The sequence below is a fragment of the Plasmodium brasilianum genome, chromosome 13 (genome assembly GCF_023973825.1).
Source record: "Plasmodium brasilianum strain Bolivian I chromosome 13, whole genome shotgun sequence".
Taxonomy (NCBI): domain Eukaryota; phylum Apicomplexa; class Aconoidasida; order Haemosporida; family Plasmodiidae; genus Plasmodium; species Plasmodium brasilianum.
The window spans coordinates 2,379,828-2,400,516 of record NC_090126.1 but is presented as its reverse complement, the minus strand read 5'-3'; the positions used below and the strand labels follow the sequence as shown (position 1 = coordinate 2,400,516).

General features: G+C 27.4%; 5 protein-coding genes across 5 annotated transcripts; 3 read left to right on the top strand and 2 right to left on the bottom strand.

Moving 5' to 3' along the window:
• Positions 1–55: 55 nt before the first annotated feature.
• On the top strand, positions 56–3,220 carry MKS88_005169 (uncharacterized protein; the record flags this gene model as incomplete). Its single annotated transcript, XM_067218407.1, has 5 exons — positions 56–197; positions 486–586; positions 796–2,231; positions 2,593–2,857; positions 3,041–3,220. The coding sequence occupies 5 exons, from the start codon at positions 56–58 to the stop codon at positions 3,218–3,220; spliced, it is 2,124 nt and encodes a 707-aa protein (XP_067071543.1).
• A 964-nt stretch (positions 3,221–4,184) lies between these two features.
• Positions 4,185–8,082, bottom strand: MKS88_005168 (GTPase-activating protein; the record flags this gene model as incomplete). Its single annotated transcript, XM_067218406.1, has 7 exons — positions 4,185–4,207; positions 4,335–4,425; positions 4,527–4,631; positions 4,744–4,813; positions 4,986–5,155; positions 5,293–5,380; positions 5,630–8,082. The coding sequence occupies 7 exons, from the start codon at positions 8,080–8,082 to the stop codon at positions 4,185–4,187; spliced, it is 3,000 nt and encodes a 999-aa protein (XP_067071542.1).
• Positions 8,083–9,088: 1,006 nt separating this feature from the next.
• Positions 9,089–10,217, top strand: MKS88_005167 (trafficking protein particle complex subunit 1; the record flags this gene model as incomplete). The annotated part of the gene is made up of 3 exons (XM_067218405.1): positions 9,089–9,482; positions 9,728–9,840; positions 10,143–10,217. 3 exons carry the CDS (start codon positions 9,089–9,091, stop codon positions 10,215–10,217), a joined length of 582 nt encoding a protein of 193 aa, XP_067071541.1.
• Positions 10,218–10,663: 446 nt separating this feature from the next.
• Positions 10,664–13,740, top strand: MKS88_005166 (uncharacterized protein; the record flags this gene model as incomplete). The annotated part of the gene is made up of 2 exons (XM_067218403.1): positions 10,664–13,467; positions 13,515–13,740. The coding sequence occupies 2 exons, from the start codon at positions 10,664–10,666 to the stop codon at positions 13,738–13,740; spliced, it is 3,030 nt and encodes a 1,009-aa protein (XP_067071540.1).
• Positions 13,741–14,774: 1,034 nt separating this feature from the next.
• Positions 14,775–19,861, bottom strand: MKS88_005165 (DNA mismatch repair protein; the record flags this gene model as incomplete). Its single annotated transcript, XM_067218402.1, has 4 exons — positions 14,775–15,898; positions 16,182–16,430; positions 16,627–17,155; positions 17,384–19,861. The coding sequence occupies 4 exons, from the start codon at positions 19,859–19,861 to the stop codon at positions 14,775–14,777; spliced, it is 4,380 nt and encodes a 1,459-aa protein (XP_067071539.1).
• Between the last annotated feature and the right edge of the window lie 828 nt (positions 19,862–20,689).

Here is a 20,689-nt window from a genome sequence, read left to right as displayed (position 1 = left end):
ATTTTTAATTTTGCAACGAGAAAAAAAAAAGCAGTATATTCCGAATTACATAAGAATGGATGATGATAAAATTAAAGATATTTATTTAAGTTTAAAAAATAAAAATAAAAAAGAATGGGGAGAATTGATGCAGCAGTTAACGAAAGATCAGAAACGAAGACTAATCTTTTATATAAAAAAGAAAAATAAGAATTCTTGTAAGTTTAAGGATAGATGTTTCTTTTGTTAAATGTCAATGTGTAGCAGAAAAATTGTTATAGTGTCACATGTACATATATAGATTTATTATTATTCGGACATGTTTAACCTGTACAAGCGTGGGCATATGCAAATATGTGTACATATATATATATATATATATATATATATATATATTATATATTTTACGTATGTGTTTATATGTTCTTAGTGTGTGTTTATTATGCATACATGGTACATTGTGTTCTTCCTATTAACGTTATCATCTCACATTATTTTTTTCGTAGTGAATAAGATTAAGAATATTAAAATTGAGAAAAATAGCGAGAAAATCAAGACAAAACCAAGTAACCATTATCAGCAGTATATCCTAATTGATTATTCAAATGTTAGCAGTTCTTGAGAAGTACTTATGTTCTGAATATTTGTTACCACAAATACTATTCAGTTTTGTGTACATTCTTTTAAAAATATAGAAAAAAAAGAACAGCTGTTTCTGAAATAGAAATAAGTGACATTATAGCAAAATAAAATTCTAAAATTAATATATATATATATATATATATATATATATTTTTTTTTTTATGCCCAATTCAGGTAAATTATGATTTGAATTTAAAAAATTATATAGCTAGAATTTTACGAATTTACAAATTAGAAGACAACTTTGATTTCGTAAAAGGGCTACATCTATATATGAATATTTTATGTTATGTTATTTTTAAAAAATTTACGTACGAGTATAAAAATGATAGGACAAATAAAAATCTGTTAATATTTCTAAAGAAGGTATTCCCTTTTGAGTTTCAAAATTTTCAAGACATATATAATATGAGATGGAATAAAGATTTTATATCTTCTGAAAATATGGTTAATGAAAATACTGTAATAGATGAGGATAGTACCCAAAATGGGAAAGAAGTAAATTTATTGAGCGAAGAAAAAAATAATAATAATACTTATAAAAAGGATACCATAAAAAAAGACATAGATCAACAGTGTAATACATACAGTAACTCAAATAAGGAAAATGCAAATAACATGGAAAATGAAAATATTTGGGTGAATGATATAGTAAGTAGTGGGGATTATGAGAACCCTTTTTTTTATAATAAAAACACACTCAACTTAGATGGTGAAGGTAACTCCAGAATTAATAGTATCAATAAACTAGGCAATGATTTCGTAGTAGTAAAAACTGAAAAAGAAGATGATAATACATGTACGAGTAAGGAAAATAATAATAACCATGTAATGGTACAACATTTAAGTAAATACATAAAAAAGGAATATATATTTCATGAATTTTTTAAAAATAAAGATATAAAAAAAATTATGGTAAATATATTTGATGAAAAAAGATATGATTATAGAATTCGTTTTAGAAGTATAATATCAAAAAGTTTAAATGATCTAGAATATAAAAAGTATTGTGATCAAAGAGAAAAATTATTTAAATATAAAAAAAAAAATTTTATTAGATGGCTTTCTCAATTTACAAATATTAATTCTCTAGACATGTACGTAGTAAACTTTTTTATATTTTTATTTTTAGATCGATTATATCTAATAATAGAAACGTTTATTCGATTGAATTATTATAGTATCAGAACAGCAGATTTTTCTTCTCCTGATCATTTTTTAGAAAATATAGACGAGTTTCAAAATTTTAATGATATTTTAAATTATTTTACAAATATAATACAATCAAATGTATTAGTTAACAACGTAGGTGATAGTACCAAAGAGAATATTCAGTCCATAAGTAACAAGGATGTTGAACATTTCAACAAAATTTATCACAATATCGTTAAAGTCAATTTTCAGAATTTTTTTTTATCTATAGATTTAATATATAACGTAGATATTTACAATTTCAAAATAAAAAATAAAATAAATTTTGAAAAATTAATAAAAGTTGATATCTCTTCTTACATCAATGATACGAATATTTATGATATAATTCAATATGATAAAAATAATAATGCAGACCCATGGAAAGTTTTAACAAATTTTACCTTACACCAAAATAAGTGAGATACTACAAAAAAAATGCCGATTCATCTTTTGTGATGAAATACATATTAGAAATTATGGCATGTCTTTAGATAATTTTTATTTATTACATAGTATAATTTCGTATGCGCATGATATACATTATTCATTGCTGCGTACCATCCGAAAAAAAATGCACTGAGTTTATAATATGGAACAGAGAAATGATATTCGAAAAAGTTACTGTTATGAATGTGTGTACATATGTGGGTGCATGTATACATATATATATGTACGTTTGCACGCCTACATATACGTGCACACCTTTGTGGACATATTAAAACACCATATGCACCTTCGAGCGCATTGTTAATTGTTTCTTTTTTTTTTTCTTAACAGGAATTTAAATTTGCAAAAATTTGACTGCTTTTCCATCTTCCTAATTGTACGATTCAAGTATTATTTAGAAGAATATAAGGAGAAAGCAAATATAGATTGCATATACAAAACTGTAAAAGAAGAGTTTGATCAGGTAGAAAATTATTTAAAGTGTCATGGTAACAAAACTATTGAAATTAGTGAAAATGCTGCTTTTAGTGAAGGCATCTTTGAATACAACCATCTTATACCACTGTATATGGATTTGCAAAATGAATTAAAAAAGGTAAGTTCATATGACTACAAGAGGGGAAACCCCGTTATACATATATTAAAAAAAGTGAAATATGAAAAAAAAAAAAAAAGAATTTTTTTTTTCTTTCATTTTCGATTTTGTTGAGTACCTCTATTTATAATCCATACAACAGTGAAAAATGTGAAAACATTCTTTAAACAATTTTTTTTTTAGGTAAATGAATACATAAAATTCTACGGGAATTTAATATCATTTGTAAATTTTATTCAGAGATATGCTCATAGCGCGTCTAGCAATGTTGTTAAGCTGGAGCATAATGAAGAGACAAAGGAATATTTTGACTTGTCTTTTTTTTTAAGTGCGCATATGAAAGGAAATGTGAAGAAAGAGTAAGTACATTTTCCTGGTTGATAATTTGTTAATTTTATAATTTATAATTTTATAATTTATAATTTTATAATTTTTCTTTTTTTCATATTTAATATATTTATCATTCACTTTAGTAGTATGTAAATTTTTTGTTCTGAGTTTTAAAATAATATGTCGATATGATATCTTCCATTATATCTATAGCAGGTTTTGTCATAAATATATTTACACACATACAAGCATACATACATATGTACATATATACGTACGTACATATACGTATATATGTGTATGCTGACATCCTGATAAAAGTTGCTTTATTAAAATCATTCTCGCTTACTTTAGTATATTAATATTTTTTCAGTTTCCATTACTTTTTTTGTTTTTCATTTTGTTTTTTTTTTAAGTGAATATTTTTTGATGTTCCTTTTTTTCGTATACTCCCTTCCCCAATTTTCATTTATCTATTTATGGGAATAATAACTATTTATATATTTCATAAATTTTTGAATAACAAATTTTAAAAGCTTATTATGTTTTTTTTAACAGTTTTTGTTATGCCATTACATATGTTCAAGAGTATATACCAGAGTAGTATATATAAACATATAATATATATAGCTACACACACACATACACACATATATATATATATATGTATCTACATATAATAAACGCCGATGCATATGTTTCTTTACAATAACTAAAAATATGTATGTTAAAATTGCATTAATGGGAAAAAAAAATTAATTCATGTAATACATGTTTAAAAGAAAAATTAAAAGAATGTTTTGCACCAAAATATATACAAAAAAATAGAAACAAAAAAATTGTCGTAATGTTTAGCATAAGACATAGGGAAGCACACGTTAATATATATATATATATATATTAACGTATGCTTAAAAACGCCATCTTTCCCCCTTTTTTTCTTCTTTCCCCAATATCGATACAATTTGTTGACAAATTTATCCCTTTCTACTTAAGTTTATCTTTCGTTTATATCATCTCCTAAAAAGAAAAAAAAATTTTGTTTACTGAATTTGTAACGTAGGCAAAGTAACACAATGGTGTGCAAAAAAAACAAAACAAAACAAAACATTTAAGAAGTTCAACTGCAATAAACGAAATTCCTTACTGTTAGCTTTACTGAAATACTTTTCCCTATAATACTGGATCTTTCTTTTCTTTATTTTTATTTTTTTTAACATGTTCCAGAATTTGTCTTCCTACAAAAGTAAAATGATGGTAGTTAAAGAGCACATAAAGAAAACGGTAAATATAAAAATCGAAAAAAATTTCTTTCTGTTTTGTTACTAATATGTTATACCTGAATATGTGTATTGAATGAAAAGGAGGATAAATTTTTTATAACCATATCCACATTTTCCATATGATGGAATTTGTTAAAATACATAAATATGCATATTATTGTCTGAGTTTAAAAAAAAAAAAAAAAAAAAAATTATTATGGTAATATAAAGACAACTTTGTGCTCGGAAAACTGCACTTTCTATTAATTTTATGAAAACATATTTTATAATTACCTCATACACAATTTTGTCATTAAATGTGTATATGTCAAATACGCGAATGAATATGTGGAAAGGTAAACACCTAAAAATGAAATAAAAAAATGATGAGGATAATTACATTGAAAAAATATTACAAGCTACTATACAAAAAAAAAAAAAAATTGATAGTAAAATCCATTTCATCAATTCGTTGGAAATTTAAAATAAAATAAAAAAAAAAAAAACAAAAAAAACAAAGAGCTTAATATAATTACGTTAAAAAGACAGTATAAAACCACTGAATAAAAATATTATCAATGTTATATTGTTTAATAATCTCCTTGTATATTTCAATATTCCGCTTTGATAAAATCTCCTTAACAGTGTAGATGTATACTTTTATTTCTTCCTTGTTAAAACTGTACAAGTTGTATATGGCCTTCCGCTCCTGAGAAAAAAAGAAGAGAAATAATGTGTAACAAAAGTGCCAGGAGTAGAAAAAAATGTAGCATTGAGGAGCAAAACAAAATGGAGGAGCAAGAAGTGTCAAACCATCATAACAAAAGTAAAAATCGTTCTTACCATAAAGTTTGCAAAATGGACAAAGGCTTTCTCTAAGTTACAATATAATAAGAATACCAAAGCGATGTAAGACATACCCTGTACATAACTAACACAATTAATTTTCATATGCATCCATATGAACATAAAATGCTCAAATGATCAACAGATGAGCGGCTCTTCACAATTAACCATCTCAATTTTTTTTTTTTTTTTCTTTTAATTTCCCCCTTCTCAAATTACGAAGGTTCTTTTGTTCCTCCCTCGTTTATTTTGTATAAACGTGTATGTATATGTATTACACGCATATATATATATATATATGTATATGTTCCTATTTCTTTTTTTCTTTTGTTACCCCAACTCCGGCTTAAAAAGCACGTACATCTGTAGTAAGGTGTTCAACTTCGTCTTCGTGTCTGACATGTTAAGTGTGAGCAGAAACTTATCAGTGTTGACGTTATATCTTTTAAAATATTCTTGATTTTTTTTTATTATATACATTGTTCTATCTAAATCTATTAAAATTTGATAAAAAAACTTCTGTACTGAAAATCGGTGAAGCAGATTTATGCTCGAATTTGATATTTCTTCTTCCTTATTTTGCACGGTATTATCCTCACCATATCGTTCATTACACTTTTCCTCACTCCTATCCAAATGTTTCTCTTCACATTTTTCCTCTTCCATCTGTTCTTCTCCATCAGTAGACTTATTTTTCATGTCCTCCTTATCATATTCACATGCTTCTTTTTTATAGGTGTCGTAAGTTTTTATGGTCGAATAACTCTTATGCCCCTCCTTCGTATTGGATTCCATAACATTTAAGCTGCTATTTCTCAACGAAATTAAAGACTTGAAATATCTCGAAACGTGATTATGGTATTGCTTATTATTCGTATATATATAGGACTGTATAAAATTTGTATTTTTAATTAATATTTGAACAAAATATTCAGTTAAATTTAATTTGTTATTTATATTCATTTCCCAAAAATAACCTTTTAAGACACTTGGCATGTAATTACTAATCATTAGATCGATTAATATATTTTTTTTTTTTTCATTATTAATTAAAGGTAATATCTCTTCATACCAAAATGTGAGAGAGGTTATTTCATGAAGATTTATCATACTGTTATCAATAAACTCTTTTTCATTCTCCTCATTTAAATGACTAAAATTCTCTTTTTTTTTTTCTTTTTTTTTTTTTTTCTTTTCTTTTAAATTATTGACATTTTCTCTTTTATTATCTTGTAGATCTGAATCATCCTTTTTACTATAAGTATCTTTCTTTGTCGAATAAACCAAAATGTTATCCTTATCAGACATATCTGAATATTCATTTTCACTTAACGGTAATTTTTTATATATGTTTTTCTTATTATAACTTTTTTCATCATCCACAGTGTTCATATCCACATCAGAATTTCCTATTTCATCACTGTATATTTTTTCACATTCTAAATAGTAGTTTTGTTCATATGAATGTTCTTTCGAAAGATTTGTTCCTTTTTCACTTACCCTTCTGTCGTCTTCCCCTTCCTCATTATAAATATTGATATAATTAGCAGAAGAATTAGCGGGAGCTTTGGAAGTAACAATCACAGTAGTATCAGCTGCGTCGGTCGCAGTTGCTGTAGGGGGAAAGCTATCCTTGCTTTTTTTCTTCTTTTTATTAAAAAAGTTCAAAAAATAATTATTATTAACAAATTTTTTATTAGCCATTTTGTTTTTAACATTCATATGATCCTCAAATACTTCCTCCTTGCTTTTAATTAAAATTTTTTGCATTTCAATAATTTTTTTCAAATTTTTTATTTCGTTCTGTAGACTTTTATTTTCATGCAGTAACTCAATGTACAATTCGTGGTATATAACATTATGACTGTATTCGTACACTCTATCCCGAATATTATCCTTACGTGAACTGTTCTTTTTCTTTTTTTCCTTACACTGTTTATCCTGATAGTGGTAATCTTCTTCCTGATCTTCTTCTTGGTCTTCTTCATGGTCTTCTTCATGGTCTTCTTCATGGTCTTCTTCATGGTCTTCTTCATGGTCTTCTTCATGGCCTTCTCCATGCCTTTCTTCATGGCCTTCTCCATGCCTTTCTTCATGGCCTTCTTCTTTATGTTCCCCCTTACCCTTATGATTATCCTTTGCGTTAGTTTGACTTGAATTCCTTTTTTTATTATATTTTTCTTCCTTCTCACTTCTACTGATTGAGTAGTTTCCCTTTTTCCCCCCCTCTAAACTTTTTTCATCGGACTTTTTTTTATAGTCATTTAAAGTACTGCAATTAATGCGATTATTTTTGTCGCTATTGTTAGCATAATTTGACCTATTACTGTTACTCAACTTATTTACAAAAAATGTCTTACTCTTCTGTTTTTCATTATATACAATTTTCTTGTCTTCAATGTGATCTGATGAACTACTAGCAACCTTCCTTTCGTTGTACCCTGAGCGATCATTTTTCCTTTTTTCATCAGAAAAAAAAACCTCGTCTTTTATATTTGTATTTGTATAAGCATCATGTTTATATATGTTTTCGTCTAAACTAGCTATTATATCTTTAGAAAAACTTTTTCTCTTTTCTATTTTTTCATCACTGGAATTTATTTTACTGTAATATTTATTATCCATATTTCCATCATTCTGGTCAATTAATGGTGATGTTTTTTGCTTTCTCATTATATCTCCCATTTTAACATTAACATTCTTTTCACCTTTAATTTTATCTTCTTTTTTATCTCCTATCTTATATCCTATGTTATCTACTATTGTATCTGCTTCCTTTTCTTCCATTTTATCGTTTATCTTCTCTTTTTTAAAAGCACTTCATTACAGTTATTATACTATCTCGTGTGTACAATTTTTTTCTCACTATATTTTACTGCTACCCTTCATTTTTTTTAAAAAAATTCGTCCGGAATTTTAAAATTTGACTAAACGAACTGGCACGAATAAATAGCGTGTAATTTGTGTTAATACTTCACTGCTCTCTAAACATGTACTTAAGTGAAAATGGTAATAACACTTCTTAACATTTTTTTATGTAATGCTTCTTGCAGTGCATATTTTTGAAAAGCGTAAGAACAGTCATACCTGCCATAGCATGTACATGTGCACGTAAATTTAGTGAGCTCTTATATGTACCTATTCGTACGCATATACATATCTTTACTAACATAAGTACGTACGTATTTATGTATTTTTTTTTTTTTTAATTTTTCTTGCAGCTGTAATGCAAAAGGACCTTCCACAGATCAAAAAATTTTCGCGTATGCTCGAAATACATTTTTTTTAAGAATAATTTAACCAAAAAACAAAACAAAAAAAAATTATAGTCAAAATTAAAGCTGAAGTCAACATAAAGCTATAATAACAGTGATACTAAAATCAGTATAAAACTACAAACAAAGTTAGGGCTAAAATCAAAAGCAAAAGTAAAGGCAAAGGCAGAATTTATGTTGAAACTAATCTGAAGGCGACAAATTTTTAATTAAAAAGCAGTTCAAACTTGTGGAGTAAACTAGACTGTGCAAAGGAGATGAGTAAAAGACGATACAAAATCGACCATATATTGTAGTATTACGAAGTGCAAAGATTTTATATTTGGAAACGTTTGAACAGTTGACTAGTTGAATATCTACCGTTTAACAAGTGAAGCACGAAAAAAAAAAGAAAAAAAGATTTCACTTTTTTGCTAATATTTTTTACACATAATATATGAGCCTAAGAAATATACGTATTTTTTTTTGTAAAATATACACATACGCATTTAAACACATAGAAAGTCCTCTTTTAAGAAATGCTTAAGAATATGTCTCATGACAAAATAACGGAAGCCTTTGAAACCTCCTGTGAGTATTACTACTTCTACATATTTTACAAAAACTTGTGTATCTATAGCATTGACTTGAAAAAAGATGATAAAGAAAAAAAAAATAAAGGGAACAAAAATGAAACGGAAAAGTTATTGTTAGGATCTATTTATGCTATAAATTACCTATGTTTTAATATTCAACCAAATAAAAGGTTAAAAAATCTTTATAAATCCATCGAAAATTCTAATAAAAATTTAAATCAAAGCTCAAAGAGGTATAACCAAAACTTTGACAATATGCAGGGTAATTTGCATGTTGGAAATTTTAATTCGTTCAACACGCCTTTATACAAATTACACTACTTTGAAACGCTAACAGGTTATCTGCCCCGTCATATATAAGTCTTACCGCGAAGCGTACATAGATATATGATGTATCTATATGTATATATACATATATATATATATATATGTGTGCCATCTTAATGCTTTGCGCTGGATGTACTAGTATAGTTCACACACAAAGCATATACAAGCATTTGAACTTTGTATGTACATAAAAATACGTAATTCTCAGTATACACTTCCTTTTTTTTTTGGTTTTTTTTTTTTTTTTTTTCTCAGCTTATAAATTTGTTCTTATTACTCATAAAAATACCCCGAACTTGTCAAATTTTTTAAGGGATATTTACAAAACGTTATTCCTCGACTTCGTTATTTTGAACCCACTTTACCAGGTACGGACACATGTATATTGTATAATCATTCGTACAGCTGAACAGTTCGCGCATAATATGCATTGTTATACGTGAGTTTACAACTTGACCACTTGTAATGTTTTTTTTTTCTTCATAATATAATATTTTGCATAATATTAATTTTATTTAATTTTAATCATTTTATTTTATTTATTTTACTTATTTTATTTATTTTACTTATTTTATTTATTTTACTTATTTTACTTATTTTAATTATTTTACTTATTTTACTTATTTTATTTTTTTTACTTATTTTATTTTTTTTAACTATTTTTTTAAAGATTGGGGATGAAATTCGAGACAAAATATTTGACGAAAAAATAACAGAACGCATCAAAGGGTTGATACATGGATAATAATTTTTTATGCCCATTTTATCGAAATTTCGCGCCAAATTTTTTTCTCCTTTTTGTGTTTTTTTATTTTTTTTAATGATTGCACTTTTTTTACAGTTTTTTGTCGAATAGTCCTTTTTTACAATTTTTTGTTGAATAGTTCTTTTTATTAGTTTTCACCGAATAACTCTCTTTTATAATTTTTTTACCGAATAGCCTTTTTCAGTTTTTTGGTTACTTTTTTTTCACTTTAATTATGAACACTTTAAAGTTTTCCCCTTTACAATTAAAGATATGTAAAATGAAGTATGAGCAGCGACTTGCAATCTGAGCATTATAGGCTGTAAGTGATATACACATTCGCACATTCGCCTATTCATATGTTCTTTTATTCACCTATTCGCATGTTCCGCCTATTCGTCTTCTGACTCATTTACACCACTCCGTGAAACACTCAAAGATATAAGATGGCCATAGACTCTGAAACGTTTTATGGAAAGGGAAAAGACAGAAAGGTCTCCTCCTTCGAAGGAAATATTGAAAAATATAGTGTACTAAAAAGGATAAGCAATTTTAATGATACAAATACAAACAGCATAAAAAAAAGGTATTTCTACAAACAGCATGATGCTCTTTTGTATTACAGGGAGTTATTAAAATGGGGGGAATCAAACATCCATCAGGATGATAAATACGACTACAGTAAATACGATAAGGCTGATAATGATGATAACAGAGTTACTGAGGGCAGTAATCATAATGATAATAAGAAAGTAGTATTATACACAGAAGAGCTGGAAAACGGAAAGAGGTGTTTTATTCTGGACAGTTTTTATAATTTTTTAAAATCCTACTGCATTTATGCTCTATCATTGGAAGAGATTTATTTTGGAGATAAAAAGGATAAAGACAAAAATTCATTACCAATAAATCGAAGCAGAAAAGAGGACGAAATGCATTTGTATGAACTGATCATAACAAATGAAAATCGATGGCTTTTTTTTGATATAGAATATGACATGATAAATAATTATGAAAGTAAAAATCATATATTATTCATATTTCTCATCGAGTTATGTTTATTTGTATACACATATTTTGACATAAAAATATGTTTAAACGATATTTTAATTTTAGAAAGTTCTTCAAATGAAAAAATATCCTTTCATATAATTGTAAAAAATATTCATATATTAAATTATAATTATTATGAATATTTAGTAGATTATTGTTATTTTTTTTTGAAGAATAATATGAACATACCAGAAAATAATTTTTATGATAAATACAAGAAATATCAAACAAAAATGAAGCAACAACAAAATTATCTACTTTTTAGTAATGAAAATTATGTAAAATATTTTGTTGATTTATTTATAAATCATATAATTACAACTATAGAACAGAGCGAAAATGCATGCATTATTAATTCTTCCACAGTTTATATACAATGTGAACCAAAGGGTCCTATTTTGAACAAAAATTATTATACTTTTAATGACTCAAATTTTTATAGCTACACAAATATGAGGTATCCAAAGTATCAGGCCTATGATACAAATGCTAGATGCTTTGACAAGGTAAGCGACTGCACAAATTTGACAAATTTGAGAACAGCACAAAATATATACAATGGAAGAATAGAAAGGAGTTCAAATAATTTAATGAATAAAAATACATTCGATCTTATAAACGATTTTAGCGAGGTACAAGATTTAGTAACTGCAATTGAGGAAGGAAGATATCCACAAATAAGTAATGGGATAATTAATAACTGCATTGGTTGCTCAACCAAAAGTGAAAAAACAGATGAAGAGAGGGGGGAAAAGGTAGAAAAGAATAAAAAAAAAGGATTCTATTTTGATTTATACAACCATATGTTGGAATATATTGTAGAGCATTATATAAAAAAATTAAAAAATGAAAACTATCACGATGAGCAAACAGAAAATTATATAATTTTACTTTTCGCAATAAAGAAGGACGTAAATTTAGGGAGCAATGTTCATAGGGGTGGAAGTAAGGATGATAAAAGGGGAAATAATTGGGGGGATGATGGGGACGATAAAAAGGATGACCTGAATAACCGTCTGAAGGATGACCAAGATTTGAAATATTGTGAATTATCGTCCAAATTAGAAGAATATAACTATTCGAAGCAAATGGGGAAGGACTCCGTTAAACGGTTAATTCAAAAACAAAAGAATAATTTTGTTTGTGCATGTGGACAAAGCATGGAAACTAACAGGGAGGTTGTCATGTTAAAATGCATTATTGACAACTCGGTGTATAGCAGGAACAGAAATTTTCGAATGATTTTTTCTAGTAAAAAAAAAAATAATAATAAATTATTGGTAAGCAATTCAAACGTTAAGAAATATGACAAAAGAGATATAAGCAATTTGATATTAAAAAGTCTGGTTGCATTTTATTTTAAAAGTGACTTACCTTATAAGATAAGTGAAGACGCTCTCTTCAAAAATGATAAGTTAAAGAACAAGTACGGAGAAATAAATTTCATTAACCACGGTGCGGTAAATATATATAACAGTAGTAGCAATAATAACTCTAGTAGTACCAGCATTTTACTCAAAATGAAACAGCGAAATGTGCAGAGAAATGTAAGCTTAGACCTAGTAAATTATGACCATGCTCATAATATGTTAAAAATTATCTTTTATTGGAATTTTGAACTATATAAAAATTTTAAAAAAAATAAAATCTATGTAAATAATTTTCAAAGTGAAATAAACAAGGAATACTTTTACAGAATTATTCTAATTTATAACAATCTGAAATATGAAAATTATGAACACATCAATCAGTGCAACATAAGTAGTACCTTAAATTTTGAAAATGAAGAAAAATGCTTTGAACAAGGAGTCATTAAAAATGCTTGTGAAGAATCACAGGGCAATGTCCTAAGCAAAGAGGATAATCAGAAGAGGAATAAACATGAACGTAAAGGTAGAGCCCAAGATAATGCATATAAAGGCATCCTTTCCATAAACTACAACTACTTAGACAAATACGATATACTATTTCTAAAAAATGAAACATTCTTTTTTTACGTGTTAAGTGAATATAAAAAAATTTTTAATATTAAAGCGGATGGATATCCTTCTTTGTTAATAAAATACTTTATCTATTCCATCTCGTGTAATAACGACGAATATACGCTAAATTTCAGGGATAATAAATATTGTAAAAATAAAAATCTCTCACACAAATCTAATCATATTTATATTATTTATAATTATATTAAAAACCTGTTCGTTCAAAAATGTCACGATAATGAATGTTCCTACTTCGTTTCAGAGATATATTATTTGTAGCACCGTCGAGAGACAGGGGACGCATATATAGGGTGCCTCATATTAACGCGACATACGTAACAGATGTAACAAACTCGAATAATTTTGTGAAGGAAGTAGAACAGAATAGATGTCACTACATAATAAAGGAAAAGGAAAGCCGAAAATATGGTAATCTCATGATATCAAGGATAGTTTTTAAGCTAAAAGATCAAGTTATTCGAGGTTAAAATGGGGGGTTTATTCGTGCAAAAGTGATTAACAGGTAATGTGTATGGGTATGTGTATGGGTATGTGTATGGGTATGTGTATGGATATGTGTATGGGTATATATGTGTATGGGTATATATGGGTATGTGTATATATGGGTATGTGTATGGGTAAGTGTATGGGTATATATGGGTATGTATATGGGTATGTGTGTGGATATGTGTATGGATATGTATATGGATATGTGTATGGATATGTGTATGGATATGTGTATGGGTATATATGGGTATGTATATGGGTATGTGTATGGATATGTGTATGGATATGTATATGGGTATGTGTATGGATATGTATATGGATATGTGTATGGATATGTGTATGGATATGTGTATGGATATGTGTATGGATATGTGTATGGATATGTGTATGGATATGTGTATGGATATGTGTATGGATATGTGTATGGATATGTGTATGGATATGTGTATGGATATGTGTATGGATATGTGTATGGATATGTGTAAGGATATGTGTATGGGTATGTGTACGTGTACATGTATGTATATGTATGGACGAATTCACAGGCTCGCAAATGAATTTAAGCATATATGTGTACATCCATACATTGCACTCTTTTTTAGCGAAAGAAATGGGAATATGGCAGAACTAGTCATGGGGAAGATACATCGAAGCACTATATGCGCAGGAACACACCTACTGGAACGTTTTAAAACTGGTATAAAAAGTCGCTATTTTGCTGTGCGGCTTTAATAGTTAATAGCTAAATTAAATGGAGGAGACATTTTAAGACAAACGGAAACCCTTCTGTAGCAGTAAAGGGGTTATCGACAACTAACATGCAAATGTAAAATCGATATACGAGACACATATATATATAAGTATATGATCATATATGTATGTACATACATATGTATGAATTTTTTTTTTTTTTTTTTTTTTTTTTTTTCTCTAGTGCTCATTATGATCAAATTGGGCAAAAGCGCCTCACATCTGTTTCGCTTATTCGATTAATGTTTCCACATTTTTAAAAAAGTCACTTGGAAATAATATCATAGTTTCTCTTCAACAAGTCAGATAGTTCTTTTTCATATTTGGAAGCAAGCATTTTATTATCTACTTGAAATATCAATGTATAAAAAACATTCATGTCATATTTATAATTTAGAATATTATTTCTTTTTTCATTTTTTAAAAGATTTTTACTGTTTAATAAATTTCTCGTGTGACATTTTATTCTCTCCGAAATGTTATCACTTATACCTATGTAAAAATATGGCTTGTTTTTATTTTTTGCAAAAATGCATAAAATATAAACTATGCTTTTGTTTTTAAAAGAAATAGGAATATCCTCATTCATGCCTATCTTAACGACTTTTCTATTTGCAGCACGTTCAATTTTTTCAATTGCTATATTTAATTCTTTTTCATGATTTTCACAATTTTCGTAATATTCAGGCACTGCTTCCCCTAAAACTGCGTTAGTTCTATCTTTCCTCAATTGACATGCATCATCATTCCTGCTGACTTCCATATCATAGTTCTTCAAATTGCTGACATTAGTTTTTTCCTTACTGTTCTTCCTTATGTAATTTTTTTTTTTAATTACATCGCCCTCTTTATTTAATATATCTCCTTCTAATGAGTACTCCTTCATTATCTCTCTCATATCTTCATTCTGCATTAATTCAAAATTATCACCATCATCCTGAGCAGCATGACCAGCAGCAACATGCATACACTGCTCTTCCACGCTATTACTTTTATCATAACCATAGTTGACAAAATTTTCAAAAAAATTATTTAAAGTCTTTTTTTTATCCTTCGTATTCTTTAAGTAATCCAAAAACTTGTAATACAAAAGATTACTCAGATTATGAATAAATTTATATCTCTTTTCATATGCATTTAACAACTCTAGCACTTTGCTATCTATATTTGTGTGTCTACATGTTTCTAAAGCTTCGCTGTTTTTGCAAATTCCTCTCTCTAGTTTAGCAGCCCGTTCGCCCTCTTGTCTCTTTAAATAATTAATATTCTCATTAATTCTTTTAAAAATAATGTTTTTGCTTTGGCAAATTTTTTTTAGTAAGTCATAGTTATGAGTGATTATAATTCCACAATACTCCTTTAAGTAGTCTGAAATGGCACTGATAATTACTAAGAAAAAAGAACCACAGGACGTAAAAGAATGACTATGTGCATGAAAAAAGGTTCTCCAACATATACATATACTTACATATGTACACATACAAACGCATACATATACATACATAAGTACACATACATATACATACATAAGTACACATACATACAAATACATATACACACATATATACTCATACATATATGTACGCGTCTGCCTATGCATACTCGCCGTCCTCTTGCGCAAATAAATAAACATGTAACACGCTTTTTGCAGAAGCTCTTTTTCCCTTATTACTTGCATTATCAACAGGTGTCGTAGCTATACAAGGCTCATCAAAAAGAATAAAAATTTCATTATTCCGTAAGTGCTTATTATCAATGCAGTAATTTTCTTTTATCTCTTCTATAATAGAATTTATGTAATAAGCCTGTTCTCTAAACAAGGACATGTTTTCAATTTGTTCTTGGTAATTTACATTTTTTAGGCTATAGAACTCTCGAAACTTTGATATAATACTTTTTTCATCACAAGGGGCATACATACCTAACAGTGTTCAGAAAGGAGGTACAATGGTATGTAGACATGAGTGTATACATATGATATGTAATATATATAGGAATAAAACAAATGAAGCAAATGACTAGTACGCCGATGAGAAACAATTGCACCCTCTATGTGCTTTTACAGAAAAAACTATGCATTTATGCCCTGTCTATGTAAGAACTCAATAATTATGTACCTAGATTTGCCAAAAATAGAATACATAAAATGGTAAAGGATAAAGTTGTTTTTCCACTCATATTTTTTCCTGTCAGTAAAATAAAATTTCTTTTTTTAAAAAAAATATCATATTTAACTAAATTTTGTTTATTTAAATTATAAGGTTTTGCTCCTAAAATATAGGTCAGAGAATCATTCGCATAGAATTTTTCCTTATATATTTTTTTTATCTCTTCTACTGAATCTTTATCAACATTCTCTAATATATTCTTTTCATCTTCTTCTGTCAATTTTATGAAATCTTCATGTGATATGCTATTAGACGAATTCTTTTCTACTTGTCTACTTGATGATAAATACTCGCTCTTTCCATCAGTGTTCCTTTTATTTGATATGTTTTCATTTTCGTTATACATAAGTTGCTGTATATATAATAGCTTTTCATCAATATTTTTGAAGCTCTTCTGTTCGTACGTTACAACTAAGTGCTTGCAGACTGGCAGATTCCACCCTCGCTTTATGCTGTTTGATGTGTGGTTCCATAGGGCCTGCACAGGTTAAGATGCGCTCTCTCATGTTAAAGCATATGATAAAGTGTGCATACAGGCATGTGAGTGTAGGAAATGTATACATATATATATATATGTGTGTGTACAAATGCGAACATTTGTACAGGGAGTGGGTGCATGTACGCACGCACAAACCGCATGACCACATGGAGGAAATCAAAAATTGATCCGAAATTTTTTTTTTTTTTTTTTTTTTTGGCGCGTTACCTGAAGTATCTGCAGAAAGTTTGACACAAATGAAAGGATGTGGACAGACGAAGATAACTGTCCATTAATCCTTCTAATCAGTTCGTTAATTTTTTTCTTTTTTCTATCAATAGATGAGATATAATGTTTAACTTTATTTTGCACATTTTCAGTAACAAAAATATTTTTCATTACATCAGATTTTTTGTTTAAGGGGTGAAAAAAATTTAGAATTTTTTCATTATTTATTTTTTTTTTTTTTATTCCAATAATATCATTTGTATTGTCAAATTTTAATAGTTTATTTAAGAGGTCTAAATTATAGCTTTTTTTATTTTCATCATATTCTCCATAGTTCGACAAAACAGCCTCTAATAGTTCTCTTCTATTCCGTTCAATATCTTTGTTTTCACCTGTTAACAATTTTTCGTTAAGTATATTATATACCTCATTTTCATGATAATACACAAACTCGTTGAATGCACGTATGTCTGAAGAATAAGAAAATTTGCAGGGACACATCTCTAAATTAGTTTGTAAAATTTCTCGAATATTTGTTAAAAGACCATAAAATTTTAAAATGTTTAATTTGAACGAATTCTGATGATTCAGAACGTGAAAGATGGATGTTAAAAGAGAGAAATCGTAATTGTTAATACATTTAAGTACCCCTTCAATATTTGTATAAATTTTTTTTAAAACATGATGATCAGCTTTTAAATTAGACAAAAGAGTTATCACGATATTATTTCTAAAAGGCCTTACATTCGGTACAATTAAATTTTCTAAGTTTTTTCTGATATATTCATTTATATATCGTATATGCTTCGTAATCTCAAATGTAGGGTAAAAAAGAAATAAATTTTTAAAAAAATCTAACGATTCAGCAATGTTAATACTGTTCGAATCGCTATTATTTACGTCTATTATATTATAAAATAAATAATTATTTCTATTTTCATAGTAATTATTTTGTTTGTATATACCCATATTATAGCTTGTAAATATGTTTAATGGTGTGCAGTACGAGTAAAATGCGTAGTCAAAGTTGTTTTCCAACTTGTAGTTCTCTTCCAATTCGTCCCTCCGTCTATCAACATTTTCCCTATTAGCAGCGCTGCTAAAGTTTTCCATATCTGCCACCCTTCCACCCTTCTCCTGATTCGTAGACACGTCAATGCTCGCCTTTCTGCCAACCATCGACGATGCTGTTTCCACCTGAAAAACGTTTTTATTCTTAATGAGTCTGAATAAACCTCTAATGTTAATTTGCTCCTTTAGCTTTTCTAGAATGAACATATGAAACTGCAAGCTATTACTAAAGTTGTTAAACAAGTAATAGTTCTCTATTCTAAACAACTGAATTATTTTTTTTGTGAAAGAGGTGTTATTATGCTGATGTATATATACCTTTAAAAAATTAGTATTTTTTAAGTAAATATTTAAAACATCAAATGTGATTTGATCATAAATAGAAATAGTTTTCAGACTTAAATTAATTTTACTTAATGAGAAGATATTTTTACTCTCGATATATATACATATAATCTCTTTTATAACAAAATAATCATCTATATCGCATGAATTAAAAAAAGCATTACTATTCTTATTTTCGTCTTCTCCTTCTTCTTTGTTACTTATATCCTCGTTTGTACTACTACAGTACTGTATATTGTTCAAGTAGATGGGCAATTCTGGGGTAACAATTTGAGATAAATACCTTTTTTTCATTTTTAAAGATTTTTCATTTAATTCTTCATATATACATACATTTAAATTGTTATTTGTTAATATATGTAATGCTTTATTAATACTACTTTTTATAAAACCACAAGACAATTTATTGTTCATCTTTTTGATATTCAAAAATTCAATTAAAAAAATGGAGTCAAGTCCATACGTTTCATAAAAGTCTCCAACTCTTGATAAAATAATACAATTATTATATTTCCGTTTTTCATCATTTAAAAATTTTAATAATCCTTTATTTTTGTAATTATCAAAATATAGCAAATTGTCATCCTTTAAATACTCTAAACAGTTTATAGCATTTATGTTTTTTAATTTTTCTAATTTTTTAATCCAATATATAGGTATCTTACATCCATTTTTATATAATTGTAACTCAAAATCAGACGATAAAAATTTTTCATTAATTTTTCCATAAATATCTAACCTCTCATCATTTGGATAATTATATACACAATTTACTAATCTGTTGTCTTTTTCGCTATTACCTAAAGAGTTATCATTTTCGTAATTACTATTCGAAATAATGCTATTCCCATCATACAAATTGTCATTTCTATTCTTGTTATTACTACTCAAGTTGTATTCAAGCAACCCATTAATTTTATATATATCATCTTCCTTTGTATATATTAAATTATTCACATAATTTCTGTTCAGAAAAATCAAGCTATTTTTTTTTATGTTATTTATTAGTATCACTTTTTTTTTACTCAAACAGTTGAACATTAATTTTTTTTTTAAAGTCATTATATTTTTCAAAAAGGTGAAAAAAAAAATAAAAAGGTAAATACCCTTCAGACCAGTACAATTCATTTATCAAATCACGCCTATGTGTGTTTCTGTGCTCCACTCTTTTGCAAGAAGCTATGTCCTCCGCGGATTCACGCATAAGCAAATGAATGAGCCTGCGCGTACGTACACATATACACGTACATATATATGTACAGATGCGCGTACGTTTGCGTAAACTCATAGCTGTATGTACATTAACAGGTATTATGCATATGTGGACACTCTCTCATATAGGCGTTTCTGGGTTTATAAAATAAATAAACGAAGAAACAAAGAAATAAAGAAGCAAAGAAATAAAGAAGCAAAGAAATAAAGAAGCAAAGAAATAAAGGAACAAAGAAACAAAGGAACAAAGAAACAAAGGAACAAAGAAACAAAGGAACAAAGAAACAAAGGAACAAAGAAACAAAGGAACAAAAAAACAAAGAAATAAAGAAACAAAGAAATAAAGAAATAAAGAAACAAAGAAATAAAGAAATTTTTCTTTCTACTTTTTTCCTTTTTCCTTTTTCATAATTCTAATAAGGTCAAAAAAATAGAAATGTTAAAACAATTCTGCGCATTGTCAGTGGCGAACACTGGTAACATGACAACGTGAACCCTATATATTCATTTTGCTAAGTATATATTATAACGCCTTAAAAAAAAAAAAAAAAAAAAAGTACGTCATTACGGCAAAATTTTTATATATATATATACATTCAAGCTTGTATAAAACATGTATACAAGAGAAATGGCGAGAGACAGTATTCATTAAAAAAATAAGAGAATTAGAAAAAAAAA